The 19,539-nt window shown below is 40.7% G+C and overlaps 1 protein-coding gene across 1 annotated transcript in view; it reads right to left on the minus strand.

The window, feature by feature from the left end:
- Positions 1–4,698: 4,698 nt before the first annotated feature.
- Positions 4,699–19,539, minus strand: part of EIF2AK3 (eukaryotic translation initiation factor 2-alpha kinase 3) — an 81,274-nt gene continuing 66,433 nt past the window's right edge. The window contains exons 16-19 of the mRNA XM_010834127.1: positions 17,981–18,148; positions 13,625–13,726; positions 8,135–8,197; positions 4,699–5,903 (exon numbers count right to left, since the gene is read on the minus strand). Coding sequence (XP_010832429.1) covers positions 5,703–5,903; positions 8,135–8,197; positions 13,625–13,726; positions 17,981–18,148 — 534 coding nt within the window. The 3' untranslated portion in view covers positions 4,699–5,702. The remainder of the gene's footprint in view (positions 5,904–8,134; positions 8,198–13,624; positions 13,727–17,980; positions 18,149–19,539) is intronic.

A 19,539-nucleotide genomic window follows, 5' to 3' on the forward strand; every position in this document is an offset into this window, starting at 1 on the left:
AAGTGAAAGTGGAGAGTGAAAAAGTTGGCTTAAAGCCCAACATTCAGAAAACGAAGATCATGGCATCTGGTCCCATCACTTCATGGGAAATAGATGGGGAAACAGTGTCAGACTTTATTTTTCTGGGCTCCAAAATCACTGCAGATGGTGACTGCAGCCATGAAATTAAAAGACGCTTACTCTTTGGAAGGAAAGTTATGACCAACCTAGATGGCATATTCAAAAGCAGAGGCATTACTTTGCCAACAAAGGTTCGTCTAGTCAAGGCTATGGTTTTTCCTGTGCTCATGTATGGATGTGAGAGTTGGACTGTGAAGAAAGCTGAGTGCCAAAGAATTGATGTTTTTGAACTGTGGTGTTGGAGAAGACTCTTGAGAGTCCCTTGGACTGCAAGGAGATCCAACCAGTCCATTCTGAAGGAGATCAGCCCTGGGATTTCTTTGGAAGGAATGATGCTAAAGTTGAAACCCCAGTACTTTGGCCACCTCATGTGAAGAATTGACTCATTGGAAAAGACTCTGATGGTGGGAGGGATTGGGGGCAAGAGGAGAAGGGGATGACAGAGGATGAGATGGCTGGATGGCATCACTGACTCGATGGACGTGAGTCACAGTGAACTCCGGGAGTTGGTGATGGACAGGGAGGCCTGGCGTGCTGCAATTCATGGGGTTGCAAAGAGTCGGACACGACTGAGTGACTGATCTGATCTGATCTGAAAGTGAAAAACAGGATAGCTGTCTGAGTGCAGAATGATTTTAAGTGTACTGGTTGTTTCTCTTCCTAACTGTGTGGCCGAATTCCCAGCATCACTAGAGAATACATCACGCAATGTATCACTAGCTCAGGAAGAGATCAAAATTTTAAATTCAAAGTACAGTTTCTACTGAATGTATATCATTTTCACATCAATATAATGTCCAAAGATCCTGTTTGAAAGGTCTGTGAAAGTGAAGTGAAAGTTGCTCAGTCGTGTCCGATTCTTTGTGACCCCATGGACTGTCCATGGAATTTTTCAGGCCAGAATACTGGAGTGGGTAGCCTTTCCCTTCAAGGTATCTTCCCAACCCAGGGATCAAACCCAGGTCTCCCACACTGCAGGTGGATTCTTTACCAGCTGAGCTACAAGGGAAGCCCCTGAAAGGTCTGTACTACTACTACTACTAAGTCTTTTCAGTCGTGTCCGACTCTGTGTGACCCCATAGACGGCAGCCCACCAGGCTCCCCCGTCCCTGGGATTCTTTAGGCAGGAACACTGGAGTGGGTTGCCATTTCCTTCTCCAACGCATGAAAGTGAAAAGTGAAAGGGAAGTCGCTCAGTCGTGTCCGACTCGATTTCTTGGGAGAAAAGGTGAAAATGAGCCCCCTGGTGGCAGTTACGGTAGTTGCAGGACTAGAATCTGGATGGGGAAGTCTCCTTAGGCAAAGTGCCTTACAAATCTAGTTCTCAAAAGAGCAAACGTCCCTGGAAGTGATCCAGAAAACATCCAGAGTTCCTGCTTTGCCCTTGACTTACTCCAAGAGTAAGACTGAGTCACTCCATGATCCGTGATTGCACTGGAAACTTGTTCTGTCTCTACTTGCTTGGAAAAATACAATCACTTTTGGTGTAAATGCTTCCATAGGAAAGTATCAGTGAGAAACAATCTGGAAAAAGAAAACTGCCTGGAACATCCTAAGTGTCCGCTTTTCTGTTCTTCTAGGAGGCAAAGGGCAGGCTAGATAGCTCGTTTTCAGAATTTCTCACAGTCTTCCTGACCTCTGGACCAGTACTCACTGCCAAGGTATTGCTTTCCTGAGGGAATCTGGAAGCTGGAAGCTGTGTGCATGTGCTTACTCCCAGCACAGAGTCTATAAGCTGTGTGGCTTCCCTATGGGACCCCACCCTTGCAGGGGTGGGGGATGTAACCCACTTCAGTGAAAAATGGAGAAGGTAGTAGGCTAAAGCAACAGCATCAGGCAGAGCCAAATGGATGCTCAGGGTCCCAGCCCACTTTTCCTCTCATTTAAATTAAACCCTAAGATCTCATTCCTTTAGAAAACTTCCAGGATTTGAGATTTTTAAATCTGTTTTTAACATTAGGATTGTTGAACCATCTTTTCTCCTTCACTTTGCAAATAGTTATTTATTGCCATGACTGGTACATTTCCTTTCTTCCTCATTTGGCTATTTTCTGAGGGCTGCAGCTATGTCAATTACATGTTATGTTCTCCAAATCCAGTTTGACAAATAAGCGATCAAGTACCACACCTTATGCTGGATGCTGATGGGATTACAAGAAGGGGTACCCATACCTTCTGAGATCTCAGCTATTAAGGAGATTGGTTTGTACCAATTACTGGCTCAACTGCATCCTGTGGGGCAAGTCTGGAGGGAGAGGGCTTGAAAAGATGTCAGAAAAGCAACAACTTGAAGGAGGAGGAGGTAGGGTTTGGAGTCCAGAAAAAGAGCTCTGGGAGACAATGCTGGAGACTCCATTCTGGCGACCCCTGAGGAGTTGTCAGGTTCTTGTGGCCCAGCCCCTGAGCTTCCAACACTGCTTTCCTACTGATAGCCAGCAGAGGCACAGGCAGAATTAAAATGAAAGAAGGGGGCTTGCTTCCCTGCTGATCCATTGGCTAAGACTCCGAGATCCTAATGCAGAGGGCCAGAGTTCCATCCCTGGCCAGGGAACTAGATTCACATGTGTCGCAACCAAGATCACAGACCCCGTGTGAAAGTGTGTTAGTCTCTCGGTCATGTCCAACTCTTTATGACCCCATGGGTTGTAGCCCACCAGTCTCCTCTGTCCATGGGATTTCCCAGGCAGGAATACTGGAGTGGGTAGCCATTCTGTTCTCCAGGGATCTTCCAGACCTAGGGATCAAACCCGGGTCTCCTGCATTGCAGGTGGATTCTTTACCATCTGAGCCACCAAGGAAGCCCAGGTTAGATACTTGCAAATCCTTAAGACAGCTTGGTATGAGGGAGTAGACAAAAACCTTAACTAGGGACTGGAATTCCTGGGATTTGGTCCCAGTTCTGCTCTGATTGGCTGTTATCAAGGGGCAAATCACAGCATCTTTCTGGACGTGAGTTTTACAATAAGAATGGTAATAATAACATCTGCCATGGTATTTTTTATAACTTTTAATTTTATTATTATTTTACTATGTATTTTTATTTATTTGACTGCACCAGGTCCCAGCCTCAGCAAGCGAGATCTTTTTTTTTTCAGTTGCTGCATGTGGAATCTGCAGCTCCCTGACCAGGGATCAAACCTGGGCCTCTTGCATTGGGAGCCTGGAGTCCTAGTTACTGGACCACCAGGGAAATCCCTAAATAGCTAGCTTTCAGGGTGGTTGTGAGGGTCAAAGGGTCTGCAGCTGGAACCGAGTTGGCAAAATGGGAAGAAATCAACAGGATCCCTCGCTGGGGTGAAGAGGAAAATAGTCACTGAAGCAGGCTAAGAAAGGAAGAAAAAAAAGAGTTGAACTGGCTAGGAGCCAAGCTGAACAGGGAAGAAAGACAGTTGGAGCCTCATTAAGCAGTGAGAATCTGGGAAGAGCACACAAAGACCTGTGATGTGTGCCCAGCTTACAAACTGCTCAAACTCTATGGGGCAGACATCACGTGTCTGTAAGATGGAAACAATCATTACAACCCTGAAGGCTGTGTCTGGCGAGTTTGTGCCTGGCAGCTCTGCACGCCAGATGCCTCCATCAGACACATCGTGATCGCAACACAACTGGCTTTGCCATAGCCTTTGCTCTGCGCAGCCTCCCTTTAGGGTAGAATGGTCTTTATGTCTCTGGCACAGAGTAGAAACTGAGCTAATGTGTTTGGATTATGAGTCCAGTGAATTTTGAAAAGGACTTGGTCCTGTGAAGTCTTTGGGAGAGGACGAGAAGATGCCTGTTTAGAACAGGTTCAGTTCAGTGTCCGACTCTTTGCGACCCCACGAACCCACAGCACGCCAGGCCTTCCTGTCCATCACCAACTCCCGGAGTTTACCCAAACTCATGTCCATTAGAACAGGTTAGGAATAAGTTTTCTTTCTATTGTCTTAAATTAATTTTTATTAAAGTATAGTTGCTTGAAATGTGTTAGTTTCTGCTGTATAACAAAGTGAATCAGTTATACACACATGTATATCCCCCTTTTGGGGTTTCTTTCCCATTTAGGTCACCACAGAGCACTGTAATAGAGCTCCCGCTATACAGCGTGTGTGTATGTGTGTGTGTGTGTGCTCAGTCGTGTCTAACTCTGCGACTCCATGGACTGAAGCCCACCAGGCTCCTCTGTCCATGGAATTTTTCAGGCAAGAATATTGGAGCAGATTGCCATTTTCTTCTCCAGGGGATCTTCCCAACCCAGGGATCGAACCCAGGTCTCCTGCATTGGCAAGCGGACTCTTTACCACAGAGCTACCTGGGAAGCCCTGTGCTACACAGTAGGTTCTCATTAATTATCTATTTTATACATGGTATCAATAGTGTATATGTGTCAAGTCCAGTCTCCCATTTCATTCCCTGGCCCTTGATGTCCATATGTTTCTTCTCAACATTTGTGTCTCTATTTCTGCTTTGTAAATAAGATCATCTATAAGGAATAAGTTTTCTTGAGAGTAGGGTTATGACTCTTTGGAGACCTATGATCCCATTTTAAAATCTGAAAAATTCCATTTTGGAGCTAGTTCCCTCAAATAAGAATCAACCATATATCATTTCTAAAAGTTTTATTAAACCATTTAGACTTGAAAGAAGTCACAATAGTTAACACACTTTTAAGTGCGTTCTGTACACCACCAACCCAAATGGATTGAGTTCAGAATTTTTATAAATAAAAAATAAACTTATTTACAGTGAAAAATAAAAACATGTTAGCAAGTTAGATGATTAAACTGTTATCTACAATCAGTTCTGAGACAGTATCAACCTACAGTATTACATTTAAGACATTTAAGATTTCATTAGATTTAAAAAGTCCATAATTGAAGCAGTTAGTTGTAATATATGATTTGTTTCTTACTACGGCTTTTTTTCCTTCTCCAAGCCAGAATTTTTGACCAATTTACACAAAAAGCTTCATTTTCCTTTTATTGGAGGTAAAAGTACAAAAAACCCTTAAAAACCTTTCTCCCTAGAACTATCTGAGGAATAAAGCTATTTAATGCTACAAATGACCCTAGAAAACTAGCTATATAATTTGTGCTACTTGTCCTCCAAAATAATGCAGCTTCCTAATTCACCCACCAGGGACAAAAATGGGAGTCAGCTTTGTTTTGAAATCAGTCTTAAAACTTCCACTATCTCTCTAGAAAGCGTCTTTCTATAACAATATGGTTACCACCATGTAGGGACTTTCATTTTTCTGTACTATAAAAATATTTCCATTTCGTAATTCTCTCTGTACATTTTAGGGATTGCTTCTACCTCCTTAGGCAAAACGTGAGGACAGAATGCTTGGCCAGCCAGTTTCAACAGACCAATGAGGGAAAGGACCGCATGTGACAGCCCTCCCCTCGACTGGAGCGAAAATCAAAAGTTGGCTCAGATGAGGTGTGAGCTCCAAAATCCAGTTTAAAATCTGATTTAGAAAAGGCAGCCTAAAACAAAATCAAGTGGAGAACCATATTTTCAAGTCTGCGATTTTGGAAAAGCAACATTCCTCTGAAGCAGGCTATTCTGACGTCACTTGTTAGGGGCGAGAACGGAACTTAAGGCTAATTGCTGGGCAAAGGGCTGTGGGGGCTGCTGGAGTGTCTTGAATGTTTTGCTCCGGGCGAGCTCATGGAGCGAGACCTCTGTCTGAGGAGTGTCTTTTCTGGAAACTCCAAGTCCTCGAAGATCGCGTTTTCAATGATGCTCGCAGCTTCTGGCCGTTCAGTAGGGGATGGGGACAGCATGTCTTGCACCATGGCATACTGAAAGATAAAAATTGTTTTGTGATGGCCACTAAACCATTGCCTAAATCAGGAGTCCACCAAATATTATGTTTCCGTAACTATGTTAAGTTGGTGAGCCAGTTTCTCTTTTTTTCTCAATTAATTTTTATTGGAATACAGTTGCTCTACAATGTTGTGTTAGTTGTGCTGAACGTTGTCGAACCTGGGTTTCTGGCATTGCAGGCAGATTCTTTACCATCTGAGCCACTTGATTCCATAGGGAATCAGTTATAGGTACACATATATCCCCCCTTTTTTGGATTGCCTTCCCATTTAGCTCACCACAGAGTACTGAGTAGAGTTCCCTTTGCTATAGAGAAGCTTCTCGCTGGTTATCTATTTTATACATAGGATCAGCAAGGTATGTATGTCAATCCCAATCTCCCAAGTCATCCCACCCCATCCCACCCACCTCACCTCACCCTCCCTTGTCCATATGTTTGTTCTCTACATCTGTGTGTGAGCAACTTCTCAGCTCTGCCACTGAAATACAAAAGCAGCCACAGACCGTACGTAAACAGGTGGGCCTGCCAGTGTTCCCATGAAATTTTATTACCAAAACAGGTAGCAGGCTGGATTTGGCCTATGGGTCATAGTTTGGCCAAGTCTTGCTCCAAATACACATGGACTATTCCAGGTTAATTGGTTGTTTCCTAATATAAAGGGCCTTAAATCACATCTCTGAAACACAGTCTGACCTTTAAAATAAATTCATCTTACAACTGCATGTGAATGTACAATTACTTCAATAAAGATGTCAATTAAAAAATAATCATACCAAATAGAGACACCGAGAAGGGACATGTGGACACAGAGGGACGGGGAGGATGGGATGAACGGGGAAAGGAGTGTTGATGTACATACACTACCATGTGTAAAAGAGACAGCTAGTGGGAAGCTGCTATATAGCACAGGGAGCTCAGCTCAGTGCTCTGTGATGACTTAGATGGGTGGGATAAGGAGGCAAATAGAGGAAGATACGAGAGGGAGAGGATATATGTAAATGTATAGCTGATTCACTTCATTGTACAGCGGAGACTAACAACACTGTAAAGCAATTATACCCCAATAAATAAAAAGAAAAATAAATCATGCCAGTGGTCAGTACCTAGCCCCTTTTCCTGATTTTTTTCCAACCACTTTAATATAACACAGATTCTTGTGAGTCCCCCAGGAACTGATTCACCACTTTGCAAAATATACAACAAACTAATTTTTAGTAAAATAAACTTCACTTTAAGTTAGCATATCTCTATATTGTTATAAAGTTCATTTTTAATGCAACCCTTCAATATACTTAAAATACTGAAAGATCAATTAGACTTTTTCCAATTTGATAATTAGCCACAAATTTTAATTTTCTTCAACTGAATTTACTAAGAAAATCCAAGAACCATCAGTGCGTAAATTTTAAAGTGATGTGCTTGTGGACATAACATAAATAAACAAAAACTGCAAAAAGAAACTTCAAACGTTCATTACACAGTTTTCACTATCAAGACCATTTTAACTTTCCCTTCCCACTATTCTGAATCATTTACTGTTTCTCTGAGGGGTATAATTCCAACACACAAAATCAGGGGAAATGAGTGACTTTTTTTTAAGAAGCTGGTTTTTAAGATCTGTGTCAAATTCATTAAGATAAAGAAATTAATGGCCTGATTATAATGGCAACTTGATTCCTATGAAGGTGGGGTCTTTAGGTTCAGCCTTACTGAAAGGTGTGCACATGCTCAATTGCTCAGTCATGTCGGACTCTTTGTGACCCCATGGACTACATACAGACTGCCAGGCTCCTCTGTCCATGGAGTTTTCCAGATAAGAATATTGGAGTGGTTGCCATGATCGAACCTGCGTCTCTTGCATCTTCTGCATTGGCAGGAAGGTTCTTTACCACTGAGCTACCTGGGAAGCCCTACTCAAAGGCAAGGTTGTTACAATCCCTGAATGGGCTGTCATGCAGCATGGAGCAGACTCCTAGCTGCCAGAACAGGGACTAAACTCACACCCCTGCAGTGGAAGGTCACACTCTTAACCAGGGAATTCCCCAGCCTTTGGTTTAACAAGTTGTATGTTGTTGGGATCAGGTCACTTTCCTCTTTAGACCTTAGGCCTCCTCATCTATAAAATGTGGAAACTGATGAGCTGACTGCTGACTTCACATCCTAAGTAAGATTTTAAAGAAAATAAAAGATGAGAATTATACCAACCTCACGAGGATATTTTTGAGTAAATAGTGGTGGAAATTTGAGATCTCTTACATCAGTTAGGATCTGCAAAGAAAGAAAAGTGTTACTTATCTTTAAATCCATTTTGATATGTTAATCTATTTAAACAGAGATATTTTTTGATACTGTAAGAAAGGCTGAACATTAAGTAGATAGAAAATTTATCAATAGCTTTTTCTGACTTGATAATCTACACATCAGTGCTTCCTGGGCACAGATTTATCTGCCACCAAATCACCATATAATTTACATATATTAGAACTGTACATGATCCTGACATCTGGATTTTAACTGAAAATGGACTGATCTGCATAAAAAATAATTCAATCATTCATGAACACACATTTGTGTTCTTAAGTGGGTAACTTTTTCTACTAGTCACTGATCACTTGTATTTGATATAAAAGGACACAGTGTTCTTTTTGAGTGAAGTAAACTAAGTCAATTGTGCTAAATTCTGAATATAAAAAATAAACTAGCTTTTTGGGAAATTTTCATACAAACAGGATAACAGTGTCTACTTTGTATGATTGCTTTGAGACTTAAATGAGGTAATTCAGGCAAACTATTTGGCACAGTGCCTTAAACTCCTTTAAAACATTTTTATTACTTATTTATTTTCGGTTGCTCTGGGTCTTCGTTGCTACACTTGGGCTCTCTCTAGTTGCAGCAAGTGGGGGCTATTCTCTAGCTGTGGTGTGTGGGTTCCTCACTGTGGTGGCTTCTCTTGTTGCAGAACACAGGCTCTAGGCACATGGGTTTCAGTAGCTGTGGCACGTGGGCTCAGTAGTTGTGGCTCCCGGGCTCTAGGCACAGGCTCAGTAGTTGTGGCTCAGGGGCTTCGTTGCCCCACAGCATATGGAATCTTCCTGGACCAGGGATTGAACCCATGTCCCCTGCATTGGCAGGTGGATTCTTTACCACTGTGCCACCAGGGAAGTCCCTGATACTCCTTTTGTAATGAATCAGTTTTGAGAAATGAAATAAAGCAAGTATGTCTTCATATTTCGTGAGAAATAAGCTAAAATGTACTTAAACAAAAACATGAACTGGGCTGGCATTTGTCACTTCCCACTAAAGGAAAACAGAAACTTCACTAGAAGAATCTATGACACAAGCCATAGAAGGGAGTGTTTCACCTGCTAATAGGTAGGTCCTACCAAATAATGTGCAGATAAATGCTTGAGTCTTGAATCACAGAATTTTTAATCCCATAACATGTTTTTTTTTTTTTTTAACCTGCTGCCCTTTCATTAAGAAAATGAAATGGGAAGCCACTGGCTGGAATAAATTAGTCATAATACATAATACATATACTTGGCAAAGGACTTGAAAAGATGGTCAAGGTCATTAGTCATCAGAGAAATGCAAAGTGAAACCACAATCTGATTGTATTGTATTCCTATCAGAATACCCAAAAAATGTAAAGACTAAAACCTAAGTGTTGATAAGGATGCCGAGGACCTAGAACTCGCCTACACTGTGGGTGAGAATATAAAATGGCACTTTCTTATACAGTTAAACCATTTACACATAATTTACCAATCCTACCTCCTAATTACCCAAGACTAATGAAAAACAGATGTGTGTCTACAAAGAGACCAGTTTACAAATGTTCACAGCAACTTCCACTTTATTTACAGGTGTTTCCAACAGGTAAATGGACACAGGAACTACGTATAGATACCATGGCATGTTACTTAATAAAAACGAGAAACTGCTGACACACTGAGTAATGAATGAACCTTAAAACCTTTAAGGCGAGTCAAGGAAGGCAGACACAAATGTATATACATGTATGATTCCATTCATATGAAACTTTCTAAGACAAAATAGATGAGTGGTTGCTTGGAATCAGGATGGGATGAAAGAACAGGAGACTGACTGGGAAGGAACAAAAGGCAACTTTTGGGGATGATAGAAATATTCTGTATTTTGAATGTAGTGGTCATTACATGAAGGTTTAAAAGTATCAAAATCCCATAAAAATGTAGAAAGTGGGTACACTGTACTGTATGTAAATTATACCTCAATAAAATTAGTTTTTCAAAAAACATCTTGGTCAAATCACTGAATAGTCTCTTTTACATTCACTAATAGAATCTCAGAGGGGTTCTGGCTAAACAACGCAGATTTTCTGGAATTCCTTGATGGTCCAGTGGCTAGGACTCTGCCCTCCCACTGCCGGGGGCCTGGTTCAATCCCTTGTTAGGGAACTAGATCCCACATGCCACAACAAAAGATCAGAGATCCTCTGTGCTACAACTAAGATCCAGTGCAACCAAAAAAAAAAAAAAAAGAGTAAACATGGCAGATTTGTTTTTTTAACTATATTTCAAAGTAAACATTTTCACTAAAACAACTCCAAAGAAAGGAAAAACATTTTAAATCTTTAAAATGAGTGCAATGGAAGAAAAAATCACATCTTTGGAAAGAGAGAGAAAGTAGATGGAAACACAGTGTAACTACTTTAGCTCAACAGAGAAAGGTAAACCAGGGTGCCCACGGGGGATAAGGCCAACAGATGGGGAACTGCTTAGCTGTGTGGAACCTGCAGGAAGTGGGGGTGAGGGATGAAGATGGCTGTAGGAGAGCTGTGGGAAGTTCTGTATATGAAGTGATATTATATACCCCCATAGGACACAAAGGGCTTCCCCGATGGCTCAAACAGTAAAGAATCTGCCTGCAATGCGGGAGACCCAGATTCAATCCCTGAGTCAGGAAGATCCTCTGGAGAAGAGAATGGCAACCCACTCCAGTATTCTTCCCTGGGGAATCCCATGGACAGAGGAGCCTGGCAGGCTACAGCCCATGGGATAGCAAAGAGTCAGACAGGACTGAGCAACTAACGCTTTCACTGTTCACAGGACACAGAGGTTTGTCCTTTGAAGAAACTGAACCAAGGCATTCCAAACAGAGGCATGAGGATGAATTGGGGGGTGGGGGGCATGGAAAACAGAATGAGTGAAGATCTGCAACAGTAAGACACTCTCCACCCCCATCCATCCCAATTCTTTCTCAAGCAGGAGAATGAAGCTTCTTCTCTGGAGAGAATGAGGAAAGTCCGAGATGCTAACATGTGGGAATGCTAACATGTGGGAGATGCTAACATGTGGGAGATGCTAACATGCTAACACTCGTTCTCCCCCACCTCCACCCTGAAGAAAGCACTGGATCATAACACTTAACAGTCATGTCCACTTCAGGTTTTTTTTCTTTTGGTTGCATGGCTTGCAGGATCTTAGTTCCCTGTCCAGGGATGGAATAGGGATCCACAGCAGGTGAAAGCTCTGAGTCCTAACCACTGGACTGCCAGGGAATTCCCTTTTTTGTTTATTTTTTAATGTCCACTTCTGGTTACCATTTTAGAGCACCATTCTTAAATATGAACAGTCAGGATTGTCAACATGTGAAACACACACACAAATCATTACAAAACTCAGAGATATTAGTAGGGAGAAAGTAAGTGTGACTATAAAGGGGTAGCAAGAGGGATGGAACACTTCTGTATCTAGACTGCAGTGTTGGTTACAGAAACCATAAAGAGATAAAATACCCAGAATACAAAGTACCAATGTCAAATTTATGTTGTACTATAATTATGTAAGACATAACACTTAGAAATTAGATGGAGGGTATTTCTTATATTATCTTTGCAACTTTCTGTGCATCTATAATAATTTCAAACAGAAAGCTAAAAAAAAAAAGGAAAGAGACAGTATAGGGGAAGAAATACATACATACACATAATTGAGATTCTCAGCAATATGAAGAGACTGAATTCATGTAAAAAGAGTGCAAATACTACAAAAAAGGAACAATCTTAGACGATAAAAACTGAATTGTCAAAGGAATTACGAAAGTTAGAAGAACAAGTTAAGGAACTTCTGCAAAAAATAGTACAAAAAGACAATAATAGAAAATAGGAGGGAAAAAAATTAGACATTTTTAGGAATAAGTCAGGAGTCCCAGAAAAAACAAAAAAATCAAAGAATTTATCCAAAAAAAATATGAGAAACTTACTAGACTGAAGGATGAATCCTTCTAACTCAAAGAATCTACCAAGTGCTAAGTACAGTAAGTGAGCAGAGGGTGGGCGGGGTTGGTGGGGAGATCTGAAAGGATCTGAGAGGACTAAATTTCACAACGGCACTGATAAAAACTAAATCCCTAAAGCCCTCAGAAAGGAAGATATAACAGGTCCAAAATACCCCATATAAAAAAAAAAGACACATCAAAATGGTATCAGCTTTTCAACAGCACTATTGGAAGCTATAAGAGAACGGGGCAATGCCCTCAAGGTTCTGAAGGAAAGTTATTTTCAATCTAGAACTAGAACCTAGTCAATTTATCAATTATGTATAAGGATAGGGAAAAAAAATACATTTTCAGATACCCGAGGACTCTAAAATTTTCCCTCATACATTCTTTCTGAGAAATTTACGGCAGAATGTGCTCCAGCAAAATAAGAGAGTAATAATAATGAGAGTAAACAAAACAAAACATGAAATCTAGGAAACAAGGGATCCAAGCCAGGATCCAAGGTGATTAACATCTGGGTTGCTCCTACCTACTAGTCATTATGAAAATGCTACTATGAACATCTGTGTACCAGTTTTTGTGTGGACCTATGTTTTAATTTCTCTTGGAGAAATAGGAGTAGAACCTAGGAGAAGAACACGGTCATTCCATGTTTACCTTTTTGAGGATGGGTCACACTGTCTTACACAGTGGAATGTACCACTTTACACTCCTACCAGCAATGCACGAGAGCGCTAATATCTCCATATCCTCACCAACACTTACTTTCTGCTCTTATTTTATTCTATGATAGCTATTCTGGATGGTGTGAAGTGGTATCTCACTGTGATTTCAATTCACATTTCCCTGATGAATAGTGATGCTGTACTTACTGGCCATCTGTAATCTTCAGAGAAATATATATTCAAGTCCTTTGCCCATTTTTTAACAGGGTTGTTTGTTTCTTGTTGTTGAACTCTAGTCATCCTTTATATATTCTAGGCACTATTTTTAAGACTTTCAGTACTATACTCCTTAAAGGCAATAGTCATGGTTTAGTTTGAGAGGGGAAAGAAAACTTAACTACGCTTAGTTTTTCAGCTTTTAAGCATATGACTGTGTGGTCATTTGTTCTCTGGAAAATTCTCTTGACCACCACCATCGCCCCACCCTGTGGTTCCCCTAGCTTTGCCCTTATGACAAATTTGAGTGCAAAATATGGTTAAGTTATGATGAATTTAAGCAACAGCAAGAAAACAGACAATTCACCACAATAATTTTTGAAGACTGAGCTTTAAATGGAAGCAAAGAGTCTACAAATTATTTCTCTTCTACTTGCAGTCAACCAAGTTGTTGGTATTAAGAATAACTTATTTTTCTCTTACAACTCATTCTTTTGTCAATTGAAGAGTATTTTCTTCTGCCTTTTTGGAGGGGAGGGGAAGAACTTACCCTGACCCTTTCCATCTGAGTGCCGAACGGGTATAGTAATTCAAACAGAATGAGGCCCAAAGAAAAGATGTCCACTTTATGAGAGTAGCTGTTGCCATGAATCTGAAATCCCAAATAAAGAAGATTAGGAGAACAGTCACAGAGACAGTATCATAGATGATCATATAGTGTGAGTGAATCCCAACAATGACTTAGTCCCTACTTGGTTTAAATGTAATCCTGCAGGTAAAAATGTTAGCAAAGAGTTAATCATCTCTGAAGCCTCTTTTCTTCAAGTCACCCACAGCAAGAGTAATTAAACTACTCAGCATCACAGAAGGAAGCCCAGGTATAGCACTGAGATATGCATCAGTAAAATAGGCCCAGCGGAAGCCAGGAGCCAGGAAAAGCTGCCCCCATACCCCTGAGGTGAAGTTTTTCAAAGCCGGCACTATCTAAAGCAAATCTCTCATTTCTGACTATCTTAGTCCTCACCTATTTTCATGAGAAAATCTTCCAAACCACTCATCAACTGTGGTTAGCCCTCATTACGGCACTTAATTATGGACTTCTCTGCATTCTCGGCTGTATTTTTCATGTGTGTTATTTCTTACTCTTCACAACTAGATTATAAAGACCTGGAGGGAAGGGAGCTGCTTCTTTTGTATTCCTACCATCCAGAACTGGGCAAAGTAGAGAGAAGGCGTTAACAAGAACTTATTTGCTAAAAGGAACAAACGAATTACAACCCAACAGACTCTTAAAAAGTCTCATTCAAATTAAAAGTGACCTCCTAGGACTCATAAGAAGCCTTTCATTTGGGAAAATGAAGCTAGCCACATAACTTGACACTTGGCAAAGGCCAACGAAGGCCGGAACTTTGAGAATACTCACATCAATATTTCTTTTTATTTAGTTAGAGGTATGCAGAATCTTAGTTCCCCAACCAGGGATCAAATACCCAAAAGTGAAAGGACGGAGTCTTAACCGCTGGACCACCAGCCAATGCACCAAGATTTTTTTTTAACTCTTATTTACCTAAAAATGCCTATTTTCTTTTACACGAATGACTTTTGTCCAGAAACATGATTTGCAGGTCATAGCTATTTTTCATCAAAATTGTACTTATTGGTTTATTGTCTTCTAGAGTTGAGTGTTACAGAAAACAAGCTCTTTAAGCTGTAACCTCTTTTTTTCCCTACCTAAATACTTTAATACTATTTTTCCTTTATCTTGAAATTCAAGATGTCTAAGTATAGGACTATATTTAAAAAAACCAATTAAATTAAAAAATGAAAATGTTAAGCATGAAAAATAACACACTTAAATAATGCAAACAACTCAGGCAGTCTAGAAGGATACTGTACAACAGTAAAATAAAGGCTGATTCCTATGACTGGTCTCTGATAAAACCTTCCAAAGATAATCTAATCCATTGGTTCTTAAAGTGTGGTCTATGGATCCCTGGGGATCCCAACATCCTTTCAGGAGGTCTACAAAGTCAAGACTATTTTCATAATAATTCTAAGATATGATTTGTCTTTTCACTGTGTTGACATTTGCTCTGCTGAATCTTAGCACAAATTAAGGCAGTGGCACCAAACCATACTAGTAGTAATTATGTTCTTCAGTTTACATACTGGGGGAGTAGGGTGGGAGAAAAAAGAAAGCAAGAAAGAAAAACAAAGAGAGAAAGAGAAAAGGAGAAAGCAAGAGAGCCAGAGAGAAAGAGAGAGAAAGAAAAAGCAAGAGAAAGAGAAACAGAAAAAAGAGAGAAAATGAAAGTAAGAGATACAAAGAGAGAAAGAGAAAGAAAGAGAGAAAAGGAGAAAGAGAAAGCAAGAGAGAGAAAGAGAAAGAGAGAAAAGGAAAAAGAGAAAGCGAGAGAGAAAGCAACAGCAAGAGAAAGAAAAAGAGGGAAAGAGAAAGCAAGAAAGAAAAGAGAAAAAGAGAAAGAGATAGTGGAAGTAAGAGAGAGAAGGACAGTTTCACTTAAAATATCCTTGCTGAAGCAGTAAAACTGATTAATGTTATTATGTCTTGCCCCTTCGGCACGCATCTTTTTAACATTTTGTGTGACACAGTGAGCAGTGTTCATAAGCAGCTCTGCTCCACGCTGAAGTAAAGTGCTGTCTCAAGAGAAAGCATTTATGCGATTGTTCGAGTTCCTATGTGAACTTCTCACTGAGCACTTCTCATCGAGCACCACTCTGACTTGAAAGAAAAACTGGTAGACCAACTGTGGTTATTCAGACTTGGATACTCGACAGTATTTTCTCAAAGATGAATGAAGTGAGAATGGCACTTCAAGCAAAACTGACAGTTGTTGCCAAAGATAAAAGCTGAACTTTGAAGTGAACTTCAGAATTTTGGAAAATTTGTGTCCATCACTGGGAACCTGACAGCTTTCCTAATACTTAAAAGCGTTTTCTGGTGAGCTTGGTTGGTGATATTAAAATATTGATGATTTTTAAAAATATTATATGAGATTGAGAGGAATAGGAGAAGGGGGTGACAGAGGATGAGATGGTTGGATGGCATCACCGACTCAATGGACATGAGTTTGAGCAAACTCCGGGGGATAATAAAGGACAGGGAAGCCTGGTGGCTACAGTCCATGGCATTCAAAGAGTTGGACATGACTTAGCGAATAAACAACAACAATACTGAATTGTGACAATTTTTGGAAGACACATAACGTAGAGACCCAATAATTTCCAAATGACCAACGCACAACTTTAAAAACTCATGCATGAAAAAGAGGTCCATTCAAAGTGTGAAATGGGTGTTACAGTAACAGAATACAGAATGTCCACTGCTATGGTTTTAGATTCCACAGGGCAAATGATTCTTCAGAAACTTCAGAAACTTTTGCTTATTGAGTTTTGGTGATGCCCATATCTACCTGGAAATGGTATTAAAATGTTCCTCCCTTCCCCACTGCTTATCTGTTTGAGGTCAGATTTGCTTAATATACTTGAACCAAAATAACATAGTTCAAGGGATTAAATGCAAAAGCAGATATGAAATCTAACCCTTTTAAGTCAGAGAGTAAAGAGCTTTAAAAAAATGGAAATAAATACCACTATTCTCACTAGTTTTCTTTGGGAAAATATTTATTTTTCAGAAAGTATCTTGAAGATTTTATAGATTTAAGACAGTCATTTTTAATTGAATTACTAAAATTTTATAAATTTCTGCTTTCATCTCTAATGTGGCAAATATTGATAGATATAATCTTACAAGAAAAATTATTAAGCTCTCAATCATATTTAAGTATAAACAGGCACTGGCCAAAAAGTCTGAGAACCACTCATCTAAGCATCTATAAGCTTGTGAATATCATCAGCTCTGGGGATGCTACACTCAATCTCCCAGGATGCCCTGCTCCCACCACTTCTGGTCTCCGTTCCATTTACAGTTTTTCCCACAAGGCAACACAGCTCAGCCTGTCCGCCTCTGTTTCCTGCCATGCCTGTGGATGAACACAGAGGGCAGTTCACTAAACTACCTCCAACTGTCTCTGAAAACAGTTCCTACCTAGTTCACATAAGGGGAAATGAGAGTTAGGTTTGGGAGGAGGACATTCAAAGTCTCCTCTAAATTTCTGGGACTTCCCTGGTGGTCCAGTGGTAAAGAGTCTGCCTGCCAGTGTAACAGACACAGGTTTGATCCCTGGTCTGGAAGGGTCCCACCTGCCACAGAGCAACTAAGCTCGTGGGCCACAACTATTGAGCCAGTGATCCAGAGCCTGGGAACTGCAACTACTGAGCCCATGGGCTACAACCGAAGCCCGCTGCCTAGAGCTGTGCTCTGCAATAAAAGAAGCCACCACAATGAGAAGCCTGCGCACCACAACAGAGAGCAGCCCCTGCTTGCCACAACCAGAGAAAAGCCTGCAGCAATGAAGACCCAGCAGAACCAAAAATAAATAAACACTAAATTTCTGGCTGTTGTCAGGTTCTGGTTCAGAAGGCAAGCACATTTCATGCATTGTGAATATTTTTCTTTATCCACCCCCAATCCAGGTTGCAGGAATTGCACCCTAGCTGTGTTGCCTGTGGAATACTACTGTCAGTTTTCATCATTTTCAGATTTTTATTTTATTGGGTATTTGAAATGTAGCACAGATGGAGATTCACAGGGGTACATCTAGCTTGCTGCCATCCTCATTAATAAATTATTTAGGGACTTCCCTGGTGGTCCAGTGGTTAAGACTCTGTGCTTCCAAAGTACGTGGCATAGGTTCGATCTATCATCAGGGAACTAAGATCCTGCAGGCCAGACTTCATGGCCAAAAAAAAAAGACAGAGCATACCTAAAAAAACTATTTTAACAAAAATCTATTTATCCTCAGAAGGAAAAGGAAGAGCTCACCTGTTCCGGGCTCATATACAGCTTGGTCCCCACCTGTCCCGTGTGCCTGGCGTAGCCCGGCATTGGGGTCAGAACCATCTGATCTTCCTCGTCTTGGTCCATTGCTGTCACCAGTCCAAAATCCCCAACCTTGACCACATCATCCATTGTAAAGAATATGTTGGAAGGCTGGGAAAAAGCAGGTAAAAGCACAGTGGGTGTGTATGGAGGAGAGACAGGGACGAGAACTATTTAAATGACTACAGAAAATAAATACAGGACACTTGATATTCTCAGGCATCTTTCCCTTTACAATGGACTAATATGAAAATGAAAACAATCCTTCATTCTAGACAAGTACTGTGAATAAAGAAAAGGCAAGGGGAGCAAGTGTTCATTGAACATCTGTTTAAATAAATCCTTAGAGATTCACATTCCCTAGTGTCTAGGGTACTTAATCCTCAATCTCCTTATTCTTTTCTTAATTTTTTATTTTGTATTGGGGGTACAACCAATTAACAATGTTATGCCAGTTTCAGGTGAACAGCAAAGGGACTCAGCCACACACACACACACACACACGTATCCATTTACCCCCAAACTCCTTTTCCCATCCGGGCAGCCACATAACAACTAAATCTCATTATTCTATACACTCGGCAAGCTCCTCTACATTCTGACCTAAAGGATGATTATAATAATAACAAACACACACAGAGCACTTGCAATAGGCCAGAAGATGATCTAAGTGGTTTATTACTGTTTATTATTATTAACTCATGCAATACTCATAACCCTTTTAGTCCTATTGGTCCCTCCTTCCACAGATATGAAAACTGAGGCCCAGAGAAGCTAAGTAAATCACCCAAGGTCACCCAGTTAGTAAGGAGTGGAGCAGGTTCAAACCCAGGCAGTCTGGCTCCATGAGAAAAGGGTATCTGCTCCACTGCCACGTGTCCAATTCTTGCCCTACGGTAGCAAATCACTACTACATGGTGAAGGAATGAAACAGACTGACCTTTGGGCTTGTTATAAAAGGGAAATGTAGGCTGTCAAGGAGAATAATAAGAGCTCTTAACAACAATCTTTATATATATATGTGTGTGTGTATATATATATATATATATTTTTTTTTTTTCCTGGCTGTGCAGCTTGAGGAATCTTGGTTCCCTGATCAGGGATTGAACCTGGGCCCCACATTAGTGAAAGTGCAGAGTCCTAACCACTGGACTGCCAGGGAATTCCCTTAACTACAATCTTATGTTGTCTCTTCTAATACAGGGTCCCATATACCTTGTCCCAAATTCTAAACTTTGTCCCAAATTCTAAACTCTTATATGCAGCTGCTCATTGGATACACCTAACCATGGGCTCCTCACATTCAAAATCCTGCACAAGAAATATGTCACCCTGGGACTTCCCCGGCAGCCCAGAAGCTAAGACTTCGCCTTCCAATGCAGAGAATCAGGTTGGATTCCTGGTCTTGGGGAGCTAAGATCCCACATGCCTCTTGGCCAAGAAACCAAAACATAAGTCATAGTAACAAATTCAATAAAGACTTTAAAAATGGAATGGTCCAC

The sequence above is a fragment of the Bison bison genome, unplaced genomic scaffold (genome assembly GCF_000754665.1).
Source record: "Bison bison bison isolate TAMUID 2011002044 unplaced genomic scaffold, Bison_UMD1.0 scf7180017864020, whole genome shotgun sequence".
In the NCBI taxonomy this organism is placed as follows: domain Eukaryota; kingdom Metazoa; phylum Chordata; class Mammalia; order Artiodactyla; family Bovidae; genus Bison; species Bison bison.